Source organism: Atractosteus spatula, chromosome 13 (assembly GCF_055471065.1).
Source record: "Atractosteus spatula isolate fAtrSpa1 chromosome 13, fAtrSpa1.hap1, whole genome shotgun sequence".
NCBI lineage: Eukaryota > Metazoa > Chordata > Actinopteri > Semionotiformes > Lepisosteidae > Atractosteus > Atractosteus spatula.
The window spans coordinates 7221051-7240207 of record NC_142718.1 but is presented as its reverse complement, the minus strand read 5'-3'; the positions used below and the strand labels follow the sequence as shown (position 1 = coordinate 7240207).

The window sequence follows — 19157 nt, the reverse complement described above, 5'->3', positions numbered from 1 at the left end:
AAAGGTATTCAGTTCAACCATTCAACTTTTGATTGAAACATTAAGTTAAAAAATCTGAATATAAAATTTGTTATTCAACAAAATGGCAAAATTGGACATCTGAAGTGGGTCAATACTTTTGCAAGGTATAAATCAAACTAATTGATTTTCAATATCGAATAAATCATAAAGAAAGTGGTGAGGTGTAGGTGGATAATAAAGGAATGGATCTGATAATATAGATTTAATATGTGGATAATGCAAAAAAAAAAGAAAAAAAAGTATTGTAACCCTTAAAAACAGGCACTGTTTTCTTATCTCCAAATCATATCGAAACTAATTTGCATGAAATAAATGTAGGAAAAGCATTTTGTATATAACCAAATCTTTTGATTTTTTCTGTAAAATCAGTTTAATGCAGCTAAAAAGGGCAGACTATATTTATATGCAGTAGAGTATCAACATATCTTGACTTTAGTTTTGAAAGTATGGTCTTTTTTTATAGAGTGGCTTAAAATCAAAGCTAAAATCTTTACATGGTTATACTGATCAGATGTAATTACATATCTGTGATATATAATTCTCCTACCACTAAAAATTAATTAAGACTTTAAAAATTAATAAAGTCTGTTAATTCCTGATGGACCACAGAAAATATGCTCTCCAAATGTATTCGTACCTTCAATACTGTAAATGAAAGTTAATTTAGCATTAAAATCTGCCTGTACATTCAGGTTTTTTAACAGGAACAAAACTAAAGAGTTTTAAGACTTTATTGTCTGCAAAAAAAAGAAACATGCCAGCAACATGCTTAAAGCATGATGATCAAATTCATTCATAATTCAACAATCCACATTTGTGAAATTGTCTTTGACTTTGATTGGTACATTCCTGTCTTTTCCTTGTTGCCATAGAATTGTGCCATAGACCCCATATTTATGACTTGAATCCTGAATGGAAGTGAGGTTTTGGAAGCTACTTCCAGGGTGCCCCAGGGTGTAAACTATCCTCCCAATGTATCTTCACCAGACCATCCATTTGTATAAAACTTTCTTACATTCTCTTCCAGGTGCATAAGCATTCTTTCCATAAGCCTTAAACATCTTGGTCAGAGTGGACTGTCTTATTTTTTGTAGCTGAATTGCTGAGGTCAAAAATATTTTATCTTACACCTTTGGTCAATTCTCTGACTTTCTACATAATGTGCAGTGGTGCTGAGTGTTTTTCTTCTGTGTTAAAGGCTCTTTATTATTGTATTATGCATGGCTAGCACATTCTAAATAATAAACGTTGAAAAATCTTGAGGTACACCTGCATTTTCTCTACTAACTCAACTTTTAGCTACACTTCTCAAGAATATGAATAGGATTTTTTTTATTGAAAGCAATCCCACATTATTTAATGAGAGTAGTGAAACTCCAAAGAAAGTATGAACTATAAAACATTTAAAACTCCACAGGAAAATGCTTCTTTTAGTTTTCCTGAGCCTGTGAGATTTATTTATTTGCAAGTTTATTGTACGTTATTGGAGCCTAAGGAGAAGACTTCAAGACAGGACACATTTTACAGCTTCCATATTAAAAGTAATCGTAAATCTTTGTTAACCCAGCATAACTGCCACATTTCCAAGGAGGAGAAACTGTGTCAATCCAATTGTTTATTTTTGAGCTCTCTGCAATAACTAAACACCATAAATGTATCAAGAGCCCGACTGTTCAACAAACCTTCATGGCTGTTTGGGAGCTCTGAAAAGCCTGTGGCTATCCAGGTCATGATGGATGAATGATAAGAATGGGACAGGCTGAGGGAAGCAGATCAGAGAGCCTCACCAGTATCATGTGTCCAGTGGAGATGTCCATGTTGGACTGAGCGGGTTCCTCACACCACGAGGGAGTGCTGCTGTGGGAGCTGGGACTGGCCTGAGGGGCGTCACTGAACTGCGAGGACACGCTGCTGACCCGCGACGTGTCCGTGCCCCCTGCCTCCTGGCGGCTGAAGGAGGCCTTGGCAGCCATGTGCTGTCGACACAGCTCCTGGGAGGCCCACACAGAGGAGGACAGAGAAGTGAGAGTCAGAGGGGGACGAATATCCGCGCTTTACAGGATAAGAACTGCTCCGTCTAGAGGACAGTAGACCGTCTACTGTCTAGGATGACAGTATAATGTTGCAGATAAATAACGAAAGGCAAAAACTTAATTGAAGAGTGTTGTTTCAATAACTATAAAATGGCATACGCTTCGTAATACCCCTACCAGTAACAGAATGTAGAAACGCCATTGTTATTGTAAGAAGCAAAGTAGAAAATTAAACAACTGCAGAAAAACAAATATTGACTGTTCACTTGCTGTCGTAATGTAGTCCCTCCCCTGTGGTATTTAATTCAGAGTTCTATTTGCCTTGTCAGAATTCTCTATCAATGTAGCTCACAATCACAATTTACCCAAAATTAACAGAAAAATTATGTTTAAAAAAATTAAAAATGGATGACTTCCCCACACTATAAACGCCAGCATTGTGCAGCATAAGTACTACAAAATGTACGTTTCCTGACTTTTAATCTCGTGTTAATAAAAGCGCAGGCCCTCATAAATGTACCATACAAATGTGTGGTTCCAGTGTTCTATATTTAATGCCAAGAAGGTAAACCACTGTGCCTGTAGAGACCATACAGAGGAAGCTATTGTACCTAACATGGTGAGCAGATGGATTTCCACATTTCTTCCTCTTCAGAACAGTGCTTCACATTATTTTTAAAGTTTTTTTATTTTTGTTCTTTCCATTAGCCAATGGATCTTGTTTTTCTCTTAACTTATCATGAGATGATAAGATATCATCTATATCATGAGATATCATGAGATAGGATGACACGGAATCCTCATAACCGAAAACCAAAAATGATTTTTTTCACAGCATAGGCTCCTGTTTATTCCCTTACTAATGCTATTTACTGCTGTTGTCTCATCTTACTGTTTCCTTACTGCCAAAATACAGGATAAAATAATGCACCACGATGCTCCAGAATGCATTACATTCAAAGGAATACAGAACTGTGAAATTACATGCGGTAACATAGGGCAGTCAAAGTTTCTACTTTTAGCACATCTAATCCTTGAGCTGGGTATTGATAAAACATGTTATACAATAATAAAAAAGATGTTATACAATTTGATTTTTATGGGAACAGTATACTACTATGCTAAAAAAGTCAAATGCCTCCACTAAAAAACAACTCTTTTAAATTTGCAATATTGAGTAGATTCAGTTCAATGGTTTTTAAAATTGCTATATGCAGTCGCAGATAGAAGTATAAACACTCCGCATCTGAAACCAGGATATTCACTAATTTATTACACCTAACAATGTACAATTATCAGTGATGCTTCTTGTGAGAAATGTACTGAACAGTCTATAGAGTTACAGACATTAATATAGGACCTTTATAGTATTATAAGTTTATTGCATTGAATACTTTATCTGTTGCTAGAAGAACTTGTTTAAATGGTTACAGCTTTATGTCATATAAGAGTATAGTGTTGTATTTATTACATTTACATGGATCCTTGCATTATACTGTCTGACACTAATTCTGTGTAATTGTACTGCTTCTCTTGATTATTATTTGCATAAATAATTGTTCCATCAAATATATCCTTTGAAACAAGAAAAGAGTTTCAGATCTAATTCTATAGCACATTGAAAATAAATTTGAACAGGTCAACTGGTCGAATAAAAACATCAATGATATGAAATTTGCATCTTCAGGGTTTTCATGGAATAGCAAGCTTGCCTGTTCTAGTTGCAACACCAATTAACTGCATTCTGTTCCCTTCCGAGTATGATCAGAAGTGGTTTTTACTGCAATAAAGTTACAAAATTCACATAGAACACACTCTCTATAATAAAAAAATTCAGTTCATAAGCAATAAAAGAAATGGATGTTAAATTTCTCCTTAACAACCATCAAATGGGTCTGAATAACACATTGGAATGAGTGTCTTGTAAAAAAACAATATCAAGTCATTATTCCAAAAAAGCACAGAAACAGCAACAACCCTTTGTGTGTTAATTTCATGTTTCATGATTAAATTCAAACAGAATTTAACAGCATAACATTAATCTGCACTCCTAATGATTCATTCTTTGTTTTAGGGTCGATTTTACAAGTTCTTCGTGAACCGCGTTAAATAACGCAAGCTCAGCCTTTGAAAAGGCTTCTCCAAGCTCACTGCAGGTGAGGTGTACTAGAGAAACAGCTTTGCAGAAGCTGGAAAAAAAAGCTGTGTGAATTCTTTTTATTACCCTCCGTCAATAAGTTGGCAGTATGCCGAAAGCTCACTTTACGCATCTTCTGAGCAGACAAATTTATTACGGAAAAGAAGGGAGGCATTTCAAAATTAATCACAGGAGCAGTATGAGCAACGGTATTTATCAGTTACACGCAAACTTCATGTTTAGATTTTTAACATGAATCACACTCATTGACAAAGGTCACAGTTTGCTGCTACAGTAGGAAGTAAGAGGTACTCAATACCCACTGGAAATGGAATAGTGCCTTTTCTCCTGGCTCTTCATAGCTGGTTTATCTTGGGAGAATATTAAATTCACGAGGAATGACAATGCCCCAAAATCAAAGCATGGCAAACTATTGTGGAGTGAATATTTGGCTTAACCCGCTTGGCTGAGGGCCGATCTCCTGGCTGTAGGACGAGGAGGCCAATACCCCCCCTGCAGGGTAACCAAGGGGCAGCTGCAGGTGGAGTTGGGGTGGAGGTGGGATGCAAAAGTCGCACGCGAGGGAGAGAGATATCGCATTTGGTATTGATAGCATTCGGTGGAGGAAGGACGAGGGGAGCGATCGCTAGTCGCTGACAGCTGGGGATGATTGAGCGTGGTTGTTGTCATCCCTCCCGAACTTTAGTTAAATAAACTCCATTTGGAGTCTGTGAGTGGCAGCTGGAGATCAAGCTGAGCCTGAGCTATCTGGCGTTGAACCCAAGTGCTAGGTACCTGATATTCGAAGTGGGTGTCGCTCCCCCCTTCTGGTCCAAGCCCCAGCTTGCCTGCGTTGAGCTGGCGGGAGCGGTGTCTCAGGCAGGCAATGGTGAGGGCCGCGATGAGGATCCCACCCACGCAGGCCACCCCCACCAGGGTGAGGAACACCCAGCGTGAGGTGTCTCGAACCCGGGTGGCCTGAGGTACACCATGGCCATCGGCCCTCTGGGGAGATAACGCAACACACTTTCAGAACCAATACACCAGATAACAAGCTTGGAGCTTCTTGGGGGAATATAAGGAGATATGAAACTATAATCATTTCCTTTACCTTGACTGATTGCCTGTCTTTATAAGCTGCTGCAGTAAATCCTTAATAGTGGGATTGCTGGGAGCCTTTGGCATTTCACACATTTGATTTTATCGTCAATTCACAACATAAATTATGACTATACAGTGAATCTAGCAGAAAGCACACAAGCTGAAACGGTCACTTTAATTTGTCATGAACAGAAATTAAAGGTGCAGAAATATAGCAATAGCAATGAACACATTCATGTTTGACAAAGAGATTACATCTGGAAATGTTACAGTACGAACAAAATGAATATTCTTTTAAGCCTGTTTGAAGAGACATAATATGACTTAATGCTGCAGTCAACAGGGTAAAAGCACTGTGTGTTAACGTTTGCATGCTTTTTTACATTCATTTGAAATGAAAGGGAGATTGATTTATTAGCACAAAGCAAACTTAGTCTAAATACATTTATACAGGTGCTTGATAACACCTACATACTGTCAAAATTGAAGTCACTGCTGCTATGGGCTTTAGATCCTCACTACGGCTTGTGTTTCCTTTGCAGAACCAGGACTGTCAAAATTTCAGATTTTCCCTACATTTTCTGAGGATAATAATTTGATTCCCTGCGCTATGCCTCCTCTACATGCTAGGTGGAGGGGACCCCCATTTCCTGTGCCGAACAGAAATCATAAATCTTACTTATATGCGAATATAACATTTGCAACACAGCCTGTAGCGTTATGACTCCATCACTTCCAAAAGCCTGTACTGTAAATTCTCTTACAGAAAGGAAACAGAAAAGTATTTTTTTTTTGTGTGTAGAGCAAATCTGAAATACACCAATGAGGTCACTGCTTTTAGCTTCAATGTTTCAAAAATATCTGCCTACTTCATTCAAATAAAATAAAAAGTAGAAAGGTATAGCTGTCTTATATTACACTTGGGGGAAACACTTTATTAACAGTATCGGGTGCTACTCGATATGAAATGCAATAGAAGGAAAAGCTGTCTTGAAAACAAAATTTGAAGAAACGGAGGTGAAACTCCTTAATTTGGAAAATCAAGGAGGAAGAAATCCAAGCAGGTGTCATCGATTTTTATCCGCATGCTGTCCATATTGCTGTGAATGCCTGATGGACGGCATTTTGTTTGTGAATAAGACAGCGCGCCGTTTGGCGGGGGTCTGCCTCAGTATCTGTGAGACAGACATTCCCACAGGGCCCGCTGTCTGGATCCACAGGCACATGAGCACAGCCAGCCCATCCAGACAGAGCATGAGTCAGCGCAGCGCAGGGCCACAGAAACAACAGCAAAACCACTCAGAGCGGATCCAGTGCTGTGCACATTTATCACAAGACCATGTTCTTCCTGCAGTACAAAAAGCACTGCTGTGTCTGATACTCGATTGCCGTGTTTTAGTTGTGATTTACGGCGCTTGTGCAGTTAGAAATGAGTTTTACATCCCCAGGCAATCACAAGCCCTATGGTACTGCAATACCCAAAAAATGTGAAACTGTGCCTTCATTTTAACATTAGCTCAATAAGTGACAAATATTAAGAAATGTGCATCTTACTGTATAGAAAAATTAAACTGACTAAATAATCAGACTAAACAAACCTTTCTCCACATTCAATTAATACGTTACGTATCCTTTTAACATGGCTCGTTATGAACATCTTCACACTTCAAACGTCTCATCTGAGTTTCATTCTATTTAGATTAAGTCCCTTTTTGCAGCGTTTCAAAGGTTCAAAAGCTCCATTTCTCACATTCTCTGAAGTAACATTTTAAACAGGGTTTCCTAAATATCACTACATTTCACATTCAACCACACAACCTTTCAGAGGCATCCTATGAATTAGTTATTAACCTTATTTGTTAGCTAATAGACATAGAAATTACTAGCGGACATTTCTTGTACCAGCACAGTCAGAAAAGAAGCTTTGTTTTCATGTAACATATAGTTACTAGGTCTAGCATTATATCTAAAATAATTACTTTCATAACATTAAAAAACTAATAAGAAACTAATATTCTACATCCAATGACAGTCTGCAACATTCATATCTGTACCTGCAGAAAATGGAAAATGCCATAGGGTGAGATTATATAAAGAGTGAAGACTAGATATAAAATACAAACATTTGACAATGACAAACTTTGTGTGCAGTACTTAAACAGCACAGTGTGTTTTAAAAGGAGAAAAGACAGAGATTTCCACAAAACCTAAGGAAAATTTGGCTTTGCTTGGCTAATGTACTTTACTAGTATCATTCAAAGTAATACAGAAATCAGTTTTATTCAAGTTTTATTGTTTTAGAAAGAGTTTTTTTTCCCAAGTATTTGGTATGACTAAATCAAACCCTGATGTTTTAAACACATAAAAATAATTCAATTTCTCAAATAATTTTGTTACATCTTTGCAGCATCGGAGACGTTATTTCTTCCACTTGGTCTTGATAGGACTTGTATTGGAGGTGACAACAGATTTTTAGTCAGTATCAAATGACTAAATCTACAAAAAAATACCATATAAAGTACGAAAATACAGATTAATAAAACACCAAACAACTAACAAATATTGTTAAATAGTAAACCTAATAAGTGAACTAAATAAACTGTTTCATGAAATATTAAAACATATTTTCAATACAGTTCCTTAAAAAATGAATGATAAAACATAAAGATTAAAATATTTTTTTTCGAAAAGCAGTAGTGCTATAATTGCTATTAAAAGAACATGAATTTCATTGACATTCTGGTGAACCCAACTTCCCTTAAATTCAACAGACTCATTGCTCTACTTTGAATGAACAAACTTAATTTCTACTCAATTGAATAACTCAGAAAAAAGTAATATGCTGAACTTGTGTGGTGATGTACAGTAACTGTCAACTGCTTTGTATCAACTCATTGTATTTTAAATAGATAGTTTTTAGTGCAAACTAAAAAAAGTGGCAGGCAAAAAGAGTTTTAGGGAGCCAGCCCTTCAAAAATGTAGTTTTTGACAGTTCTAGCTTGGCTTGACGGTTGATATTCGTATAACAATTACAAGACCTTGGATTACAAATTTAGCTTTCAGAGTAGTATCACACTCTCTGCTTTAGGAGCACTGCGATTTCTTGACAATTCAAAACTGCTTTGAATTTAAAAGATTCGTCTTTCAACTTTCCCGTGACCTGGGGATAGCGGGAGAGACTGATCTCGGGGTTTGTTAGTATGGAAAATGGTTTCAGAAGCTTCAGTTCCCCCTCAAAAAAAAAAATAAAATCAATTTCAGCTTGTAGAAAGCAGTTGGGTGGGTTTACATGCCGGTCTGATTCAATAACCTCTTTTATCTCCCATACGTTTAGCAGGAACAGCTGGGTCTGTCAACAGAGTTCCATGAAACGATATTAAGGAATGAATCAGGTGAGCTGGGAGTCCCTTCAAGTTTTTGGCTATGCTGATATAATTAAGATACCACCCGTCATACACAAACAGAGGGGAAAAAAGCTAAATAAAATGGCAGCAAAGTAAATTAAGAGGAAATATTTCCTTTTTAGATTAAAAGTGCGAGTGAAATCGGCTTTTGGTTCACTATGGCCTCTGGAGAGCCCTGCCGAGACCCCGATTCAAGAGGCTAGAGGTTGCCCTTGCTCTCTCTTCGATGTCTTTTAGCGAGGGAAGAGGGCATCCCCCCGCCAGGAGACTGTTTGTGTGGTCTGTTGGAATGTGCTGTGCTCTGGGGTGCTTGGTTAAGAGGCCGCTGGCCCCCTTTTGTCTTTGGCTGTTTCAGTAAACAAGGCGAGCATCATCAATGACTAATTAGCGAGCTGGTGTTCACCACAAAGGAGAGCAACAAAACACAGCCTTGATTTACTCCCGCAAATTAGCAAAAGCCACTTCCCTGCCGCCTTGCTTAATTACTGCATGTAAACGATTAAGGAAAATCCCACTGGTGAGTTAATGAGGGCCGCCTTTTTCTCTGGTGCTGTCACCCAGGGCCAGCGAACACAATGAAGTCTAAAGGAGCTGCACGAGAGAAGGGGAGGGAGGGGGGGGGGGGCGCTAGGATTTTACCCTCGAGTCCCCCCTTTGCATGTTGACGTTGCTGTGGTAACTGGGCACCAATGTGGGGGCTAGTTCCTCACCTCAGCAGGGGCGCGGGAGAATGCACCCTGCTGTTGCCACGGTAACAGCAAAATGCTAGACGTAATCCCTATTGGGAGGAGGCTGGAGAAGGCATCTTGCCCTCAAGGAAAAAAAAAAAAGACAAAAAACGACGGCACATCAGCCTGCCTCCGCACTGGTATACCGTCTCTGCCTCTCTCATACCTTATGCATGTCAAAATAACCTTTCTGGATTTTTTTTTTCTCCCTGTTACTTCTTTTGATTTTTTTTTGTAACGCTCATGAAAGGCTGTGGACTGGAAGCTGGCAAAACCTTTTATCTCCCTGCAATATAAGCGCAGCAGGGAATATGTGAGTGTCTCTGCCGGTCCCCCAGTCAAATTGCCTCAACCTGGCTGAATCACCTCTAAAAGAGAAGGAGATGTGGTCTCCTTGTGTATCAAGACTGGCTGCTCGTCTAATGACCTTCAAACTCATTTCACCTGGGGGCTTAAACCAGAGTGTTTGTCTCTCTTTCTTCCAAAGAAAAGTGAATTACACCACTGTATCACACGGCTGTTGTGAACTTTCAGCACATACACTGAAAGGTCTCCAAAGTTCTACTGTTTAATTCTTGGAAGACAGTAAGATACAGTGTATATTCTATTTAGCGCTGGCACAAGAAATTGCATCTTTTCAGGCTTCTCTCCCAATGCGGTAAAGTAAGCAATCTATGGGAAGTAAATTCATTCAAAAAGAGATTGGTGTGGTGATGTCTGTAATGTGTTGAAAGATGTTTGTACATGCCACAGCTTAAAACTTTACATTTCTACTCGTACTGTGGGCTAAAAGATTATGAATCGCAGAAATAAAATGCAGTGCTTTATCCTGTGATCTATTTATTTCAAGGTTGAACCATTAGGATGAGAACAATTTCAACCAATGTGACAAATAGTGTAATTAACATGATGTGAATACAGTGGACAGCAAGATTAAAAAAAAAAACAGGAATAAAAAGCTTGTTAATTTAAAATAGAACTGTTATCCTGATGGTCAGCTGGAAATGTATGACAATATAGGGTGCTATCCTAATTTAAGACAAAGTGTTAATAATAATTGAAACCAAATAGATTTGTTTGATATTATTAAAAAATTCAACCTGGAAGAAAATAACGAATTATCAAAAGAACCTCCATTTAAGATATTTTACTTTACAAATTTAAGAATTACTGCTTCTCTTACTTAAACACAATAACAGTACTACACTATAACATGTTTCTTTTATTTTCTAAATGTAAATGCAGAGTCTAATGACTGTTACACACACTAGACAATCAAGCAAAATCTATTAAAAATCTGTAAAGCCTTTATTTGTTTCTTTTTATTTCTATCACTTTATTGCTTTTGCTGGTCAATAAAAGATTAGACAAATTATATTTCATTTCTTCAAACGAGAGTCACAAGCTTTCACAGAAAGGATACACTATCTATTTTATAGAATACTTCATAGGAGTGAGAATAAATATACTGAATCTTAAAAAAAAAATCACACCAATGAAAAATAATGGTATTATATTAAAGATGAAAACCATCAAAAGTGTGAGACATTCTACCTAATACAGAGAGCTACAGGCTCCAGGCACTTTCCGGTCTCAGTATAAATGCTAATTCTTTTGGGACAATAGACGCGCTGTGAGAGATAGTGTCCCGTACCAGCTTTACTTTCTAAAAAAATAATTTCAGAGTTACAATTATTCAACAAAACATCCAAACGTTATTACGAATACTGCATGTCTATGGCAAAGGGGTTGAGGGAGTATGGAACAAGCTGCCCAGCCATGTTGTTCAAGCTGATACCCTGGTTTCTTTCAAAAAAGGGCTGGATGAGATTAACTCTCGGATCAATTAACCTCTAACTGAAGCTGAATATCTTCTTGATTTTGTAAAAAAACAAGACTAGCAATTAAAAACTGACAGAAAAGGGGCTAATGGGACAGAGCATGTTTTCTTACTCTAAGATGTAATTTGTTTTAGTTTCGAAATATCTAAAACACAGCAAAGTTTACAAAAATGGCCAAATCGATCTTCTCCACTCATACACTGTTTCGTTGCGAAATGTTAAGAGTCACTCTCAGAAAAGACTGAACAAATATACAGTACCATGGAGGTGTACCAAACATACCTGGAGATGCGTGTACTGTATATCAAACTCCAAGTACTGTCTATCTATCTTACAGGCACTGCACTCTACAAAACAGTGAAGATCAGAAATACAGAAGATGTGGGCCTACATATTGGAAGAAAGTTTTGCGAAGCCCAGACACAGCCGGGTCTGCTTATTTCAGCCAGCAGTGTCAGCAATCGGGCTTGCTGCTCTGCCATGCTGAGTTGTAGCCGTGAACTCACTATCCTTCTCTCTCTCACATTGAGCCTAATTGTGAGCCACTGGCATGCAGGCAGAGCAGGGCCCTGTGTGATCTGGTAGAGAAGAGAGGGGTGATCGGGCATCGGAGCCTGCTTTGAAAAGGGGCCCCCACAGGGTAACTGACAGCCGTTTAGACGGGAAGGCCACAGATATTTAGGAAAAAGAAAAGAAGAAGAAAAAAAATGAGCTTAATTTGGACAAAAGGCCAGGCAAGGAGCCTGGGACCTCTGTAAGCCTGCTGACTGAAATAAAGGCTAGGGCTAGAGGACTCTTCTCTGACAGATACCCAGTGACTGCTAAAGGTCAAAAGGTCAGGTCCACCTTCCCACAAACCGCAAGCCTGCACAAATTTAACTTCATTCCCCTTTTCTGAAAAAAATATTCAAATACATCGAAGAATGTTAAGAATTAGTATGAAGAAGAGGGACTGTATCAAAATACCAATTAAAAATATGGATTGACATTTAAATTGCAGAACTGGGAAATAAGGATTTCTATATATATGTTTTATAAAAAATACATTTTCTTAGATTCTTAAATATACATATATTACACTGGAAAAGTGCATTTACACTTGCATTAAACAGATGGTACTGTATTACTGTAAAAGGAGAGCCTGAGCATGCACTTGTAATTGTCCCTATACTAAGACAACAAGTTAAAAATCTGTTCTTATTTGTGCAGTGTTTTATCTTTAAGTACCAGAAATGAATTAAGTGTATATAAACATCCAATGACACTGCTTGTTGACATACCCCTATGAATTTTCTCCACTTCTGCTAGAATAAGTCCTGCCCACATTTACAGTACACTAGGAAATACTTCAGCTATAGTACTATTGTCTTCAGATTCTGAGTGATTGAAATATAGCTTGAAATATGTATGGTAGCATTTATAGTACAATAATAAACTAAAATGCATCTTACTGTAATTGCACTTAATGAGAAGTACCACTTGAAATTCTTGGATCTATTAGAGTATTTTATGGAAGAAGGCAATACAGTTTAGAAAGTCCCAGCAATGTAGAGATGGAAAAACATTTAGGACATTACTATTATACCAAAGCCTTCTAATTTTCTGGACTCCCCACAGAGCACATGTGGGCCATATAGTATGTGTCAGATCCTTGCAATGGTACACTAACACAATTATTACAGCAACCCCAAAATTTAGATTGTGTGCCTAGAACAAGGACTGTTAATCTCAGCTGCAAATATTAGTATCAATTGTTCATATTTGCCTGAATGTAAACAATATTCTAAGATGTACTTCTGTAACAATAAGTACTTGAAACGTAATACAGTAATCTTGTTTTTCAAGATGAATTTGGTTCTCAAAAACTGCTTAAAAGGTGAACACTTGTATAATGGAAATTAAATTCCTATTACTTCCCATATTATAATGTTCAATTGGTTCCAGAACTCACAAAATGCTCCCTAAAACACCAAAACGTCACCTTAATACAGCACATGGAAATTAAAACAATAACAATATTCCTGGTAAATTATTTGAGTATGCTTAAAGTCGTAAGATGATGTATAAACAATAGGTAGGAAAACATTAAAACTCCTGCTCATTTATGGTACAGTACAGCAGTTACGTCTTTACAGTCATTAGCAAATGCATAAACATTACGTACTATCCTGTACTATATGCATTTAAAGGGGAACTTCAGTCACAATTTCTCAGATCGGTTATAAACTCTTGGTAACAAAATAAATTAATTGGTGGTATTGCAAACTTTTACAAATTCTGAATTATGCTCACAATCGTGAACTTTGTGAAAGTACCGTGTGGTACTGTACTGTGGTTGCCATGTTATCACAAACCACTGGTCTCACCAAGAGCCAGAGCAAGAGTTTGTGAGAACTTAACTTTAAGCGAGGACCTGAACCAGCCCTTCCCGCTCACTAGTCACTGTAAGGACTAATGTAATGCGATGTACAAGCAAATAAGTGGTACAGCATATATCACAGAGTTAACAATTAGTATTTGTCAGCAAATCCGTCTCAAAGTCAAGAGTAATATTTCTATTGGAATATAAGTGATGTATTCACAAGCCTGCTTGTTTACAATGTAATTGGGCTGGTTCACATCACCCGAAATTTTGTTGCCTTGTTCTGCAACCCAGACAATGACAGCAATACGATCCCGCACATACTGTACCTGAAACTTTTATCTATTTTGTGATTGAAATTGGAGGTTTTACACATTACTGTGAGCCTTTTACTTTCAGTGCGGTTTGAAATGCAGTCGTCGGTTCTGATTCTTTCTAACCCCAAAATCTAAAAAATAGCACTGCAGGTCCTCTCTAACGCACAAAAGACTTTTATTCTAAAAAAGTTCAAATGGAATCAAAATCAAAAGTAAATTCCTCATTAGAGAAGATGTGAGAAAAGAAGAATTTTGGCAATGTCTGGCTCATAAGAGTGAAAACTTGCTTGTTAAATGAAAAAATCGGTAGGAATTACTACATCTTATATAAACAAAAACTCATATAGCTTTTTCTCATATAGGGAAGGATTTCTGTACAACTGCTTGGTGGGTCTTAAGATGGCACCACTACTCACAATTCTCATGTGAGCACAAATACATTTCTTTAGAATTCGAAGAATAAAGTTCGTCACTATGTCATAAATGCAAAATCATTTTAGTATGTGTTTGCATAATTCTGAATGAATGGGTTGTCAAATTTGTAACCCACGGGGATAATGAGAGGGTGTGAAACATTTAGCCAGATAGTGAAATGGCAAAAAATAAAAACAGCCAAAAATGTTTTGTGAAAGTTTCCATTAGCCAGCAACCCGGAGCACAGCGAAAGGAAAACTGCGGCAAACATCGAATAAAAGTTGGGGTTGATAATGTCGTTTTCATGAGAGCACCAGAAGAAGTGAAAATATCTTCTCAGGATGACTGGAGAGGCCCGTCAGTTTCTCAGACACCCATACCCCTGCTTCTTTGTCCAAACCCAGCTAGTCAGCCACATAATCAAGGTCACTTTAATATAATATCCTCTGGCCTCCCCATGGTCAAACCAAAGGGCACTGGCTATTTACAATTAACAATGCAGAAGGGCAGAAACTCGGTGGCTTCTAGTTCTCAACGCCACCCATAAATCTCTTGCAACAATAGGCTTGCTATGAGAGCAAGTGTGCACCAGCATTATTTTCTGAGACTACCATCTCAATGTTAAATGCATCCCAAAAGTTCTTAAAATATGTCCTCAGAGAAATAAAGGAAAAACGTTCATATGTAACCGCAGTCATAACTTTCTGCAGAGAATGTGGATATGTAAAGTTTCGGAGGCTACACTGACATGTAAACAGGACAACCTTCAAAGTCTTGCACAGGTTTATGTAATATATATGTGTATTGCACATAACGTCTCATTGCTAGAGGTGTTGTATCAATAACCACAAAAATTAATAATACTGTATGTGAGGGAGGAAATGGAAAAGCAGAACAAATAGAACTTCCTTTTTAACAAGAGGTGAAAAGGAAGGAAAAGTACTTTTAATATAACAGATGTGCAGGGTTATAATTCTATTTTGTATATTGCATTTTGCTTGAACATGTTGTACTTTAATTTTATCTTAGATTTTACCATTTTAAATCCCAACTAATGCCTTAATTTCACTGAAGGACTGACAGTTAACAGTTATAGCTACTATACATTATAAACTTTCATTCTAATTCCAGCCTCCATTCATATTTACCCTCAGTTTCTATAATAATCCGTTTTTTTGTAATAATAAGGATTTTTTCGTATATGCAGCATGTACACTTTTGAAAATGGTGTACATATCAGTAATATCAGGAATATTTTTTTTTCTTATATGCACGTTTTTGAAAATGCCTAAATATCTGATGTCACCAAATATTGGTGGAGTGCGATGATTTAACTGAATTTGCAAAGAGATCTCGGGCCTGCCTCTTCAAGAAACAACCATTGATGTCTGGCCCTTGTGTAGCTCGTGAATAGGCCTGGAAGAATGGCTCAGAGCATGAAGGGCACCATCTGCATTTCAATGGAGATAAAGAGCGACAGAGGGGGTGCACTCAGTCAATCCCATCAACAAATCTATCTTGCCTTCAGCCCAACATATTTACAAACCACGCTGTACCCTTTCCACTGTCTCCATTTTCTTTTTTAACATTATTTTCCTTGAACTTTTTCTGTACAACTTTACTTCACTTCGTCTGTAGTGGTAACACCTGGCTGTTATTTATTTGTTAGGATGTGTGTTATTGGTTTTGTGGTTTGTATATTCTTTGCACATAAGGTACTATTTAATTACATTCATAAATTAGACTTGAAGACATTAACAACATTATAGTGGCTAATGGGAACAAATCTTCCATGTAGTCATTTCATTGTATGTAATCTCCAATTCATTGCTTAGCTATTTAATTTATGCCCAAAATGTGTCTTTATTTGTATATATTCTAGTCATCCTTTTATTAATACTACAGGGAACTGCAGTCATAATTTCAGGTGTGCCAATATTACCACTGCATTTAATTAATAAATTGCAGTTTTATATTTACATTGTTGGAACAGTTATCTTCAAGTGTCTACATGGTATAGCAGGAGAGCCCAAATTTTATCAGAAAAGTGCAGAATTTGATTAAACAGGGGTGGTCATGTGTTTAAGTTTTGGATATACAAAGCAATACTGTGAGAAAATAACCTGAAAAATACAGTGTTTATTAAGACAGTACAATGCCAAGTTTGGTACAAACACCTGACATGTGTCCATGAGCTATTCTCTTGACTCTTGAGTTTGGAAGAATCACCTTTTATTAGAAGAACTGTTATATAAGCACTATAAATTTGTACATTGTGACTTTGCATCTTAAATTCATACAAGACCTCTGAAATAGTTTACAAACTTCTGACCATACCTATCTCAGATCCACATTATTAGATAAAGACAGTTTCAAAAGGAGTTGTTATGCTCCTGAAATATTGTATTGTATACTGTTATATAAGCACTATAAATTTGTACATTGTGACTTTGCATCTTAAATTCATACAAGACCTCTGAAATAGTTTACAAACTTCCTACCATACCTCTCTCCGATACACATTATTAGATAAAGACAGTTTCAAAAGGAGCTGTTATGCTCCTGAAATATTGTAGATATAAGGAGAGCAAAGAAGAATCAAAGAAAGAGGAGTAGTAGTTACACAAATTGGAATTATCTTAAAAATGTTTACATATAATTTGAAAGCAGTTTCTCAGTTTTGCTGTGAAATAAGTACCTGTTTTATCGTTTGTCCAAAATTTAAAAGGCCCTAAGGTAGATGTGAATTTTGTGGAATGAGTGTTAGAGAGAAAATGCTCATTAAATGATATTTCTCCTCCCACATTTTTAAAGTCTGAAATAAGATGGGATGGCTAATATACACTTTACAATTCTGGAAGAGAATCAATGTGATCAAGGTCAGATCAATTAATTAATGTGTGTGAATGCAGGAGGACCATCACAGAGGTAATGTTATTCCAAAGGAAATTTCTAGTTTCTTTGCAGTAGTTTTTCTTTCTTTCTTTTTTAAGACATAACAACTAGAACAAATGCAGTGATAGTATTTAAAAAATGATTATTAAGTGAAATAGGTACAAAAAGTAACAAAGCACAGAGCATAAGGCTAACCATTAATTTTTAATTTGCTATATAAGAATTATTAATGGGAATGGAAGAGCTGACCCATCAGCTTACTAAGCATCACTTTATCAATAATTGGAATATGACTAGTTAATTAATTATTGTCTTATTGCTGTCAGTACTATTAATTTTGGTAACACAAAAGGCAGAAAGTGTTAAAAGTAGGGTGCCTGTGTTTAAAATGTCAATGTAAACAGAGAAGAGATGATATTACAAGTGGAAAAAAGAGCAACCACGTTCTTTAAAAAGTTAAAGTAATTGTGACAAAGGGAAACCTCACAAAGAGCTAATTCTGTTAAAGTGTGCTTCAAAATGATACTATCTATACTGGCTGCGACCATCCGATAAAAGCTTCCTGGCTCTTCATCTTGTCCTGGAACATTGTTTTGTTATAACAGTGCTCGTGTGCAAATCAGTTTAAGTCCAAAAACCTCATGAACATTTAATTTTATGGTGGTTTCTGATGTGAGATACGTGTAACCAGATTTACAACCCTTAACCCTCTCTGAGCACAAACCCACAGTCACTGTAACCCTTGAAAACGTCACGCTGCACCAGAAACATGAAAGGAAATGAATCATGTTAAGATTAAGCCATTACAACTGAAAATGCAAAAGTTCTAAATTCTTTAGTATTTTAATCAAATGGCCCGTGTTCTGATTCACATTGTTTGCTTGACACTTCCATACAGTTACTATTTCAGCTCCCAGTTAGATCTAAACAACAGCTATATCACCCTTTCCAAAGCACAGTAACTATTTTTTCTGAAAAAAGAACACACTTTAAGATTTTGAAAGCCGACAGAATATTCTTCTCTAATTTAATACGTTGATGCTTTAATTGCTGTTTTCACCGAGGTTAAACATTCTCATGGTAACTGCGTGTCCTTGATTAAAATGTCTCTGATTAAAAAGGTATCCGAAGGACAAATTGACAAGGTTCACAGGGGAGACCAGTTAGAAACATGTCAAGACTTCTACGAGCAAAACACTGTACATTTAGCCAGTGCAATAATATAATTCCAGACTCATAAGTGCATTGTATTGGTATATACAGTTAGCATTGCAAAATGAAATACTAAATAAGGAAAATGTATCACATGAAATGCAGCAAGATATGTATTAACTTCATTTTTAATGTCATAAAACCTATTAACTGTAATCAACTCAAACACTTTTGATTTATGATTTATCATCTGCCCTATCTGTGAAAACTCTATTATGGTTACAAGCACTTCATCCAAGTCACCTATCTACCTCATTTCTATAATGCATAAAAATCTCCCAATAAAGTTTTAATTTTTGCAAAAAACAGCTGTAAAATAATGCAAATCTACCTTTAAAAAATATTGTGTTTCCTTTTAAACAAGTTGTTATTTCTGAAAATCTTTCCCAGATATATGAGCATTCAGTCTACATACATGAAGAAATGAGAATATGCAATACCAGACACCTGATAAAATCAGCCCTCATCTATTGCACGAGTCGAAACTAAAATCATTGGATGATATCTTTAAATATGAATGTCTTAGCAGTGGGATGAATTGTAAAAACACTATTTTCTGTAAACAAAACATGCAATACATTTTTTGAACTGTGCTTTCAGTTCCAATTTGAAGAAAAGGTCAGCAATACACAGAAGCATGGGTGTTTACTGTATGTATCACACACACTTATGGAGAAAAACAATTTTAGTAC

General features: G+C 36.7%; 1 protein-coding gene across 2 annotated transcripts in view; it reads right to left on the bottom strand.

The window, feature by feature from the left end:
- LOC148821720 (receptor-type tyrosine-protein phosphatase-like N) overlaps positions 1 to 19157 on the bottom strand; it is a 148770-nt gene that overhangs the window by 18359 nt on the left and 111254 nt on the right. For both annotated transcript variants that reach the window (XM_088930150.1, XM_088930151.1), the window contains 2 exons: positions 4987 to 5196; positions 1809 to 2012 (listed from right to left, as the gene is read on the bottom strand). In XM_088930150.1, coding sequence (XP_088786276.1) covers positions 1809 to 2012; positions 4987 to 5196 — 414 coding nt within the window. The remainder of the gene's footprint in view (positions 1 to 1808; positions 2013 to 4986; positions 5197 to 19157) is intronic.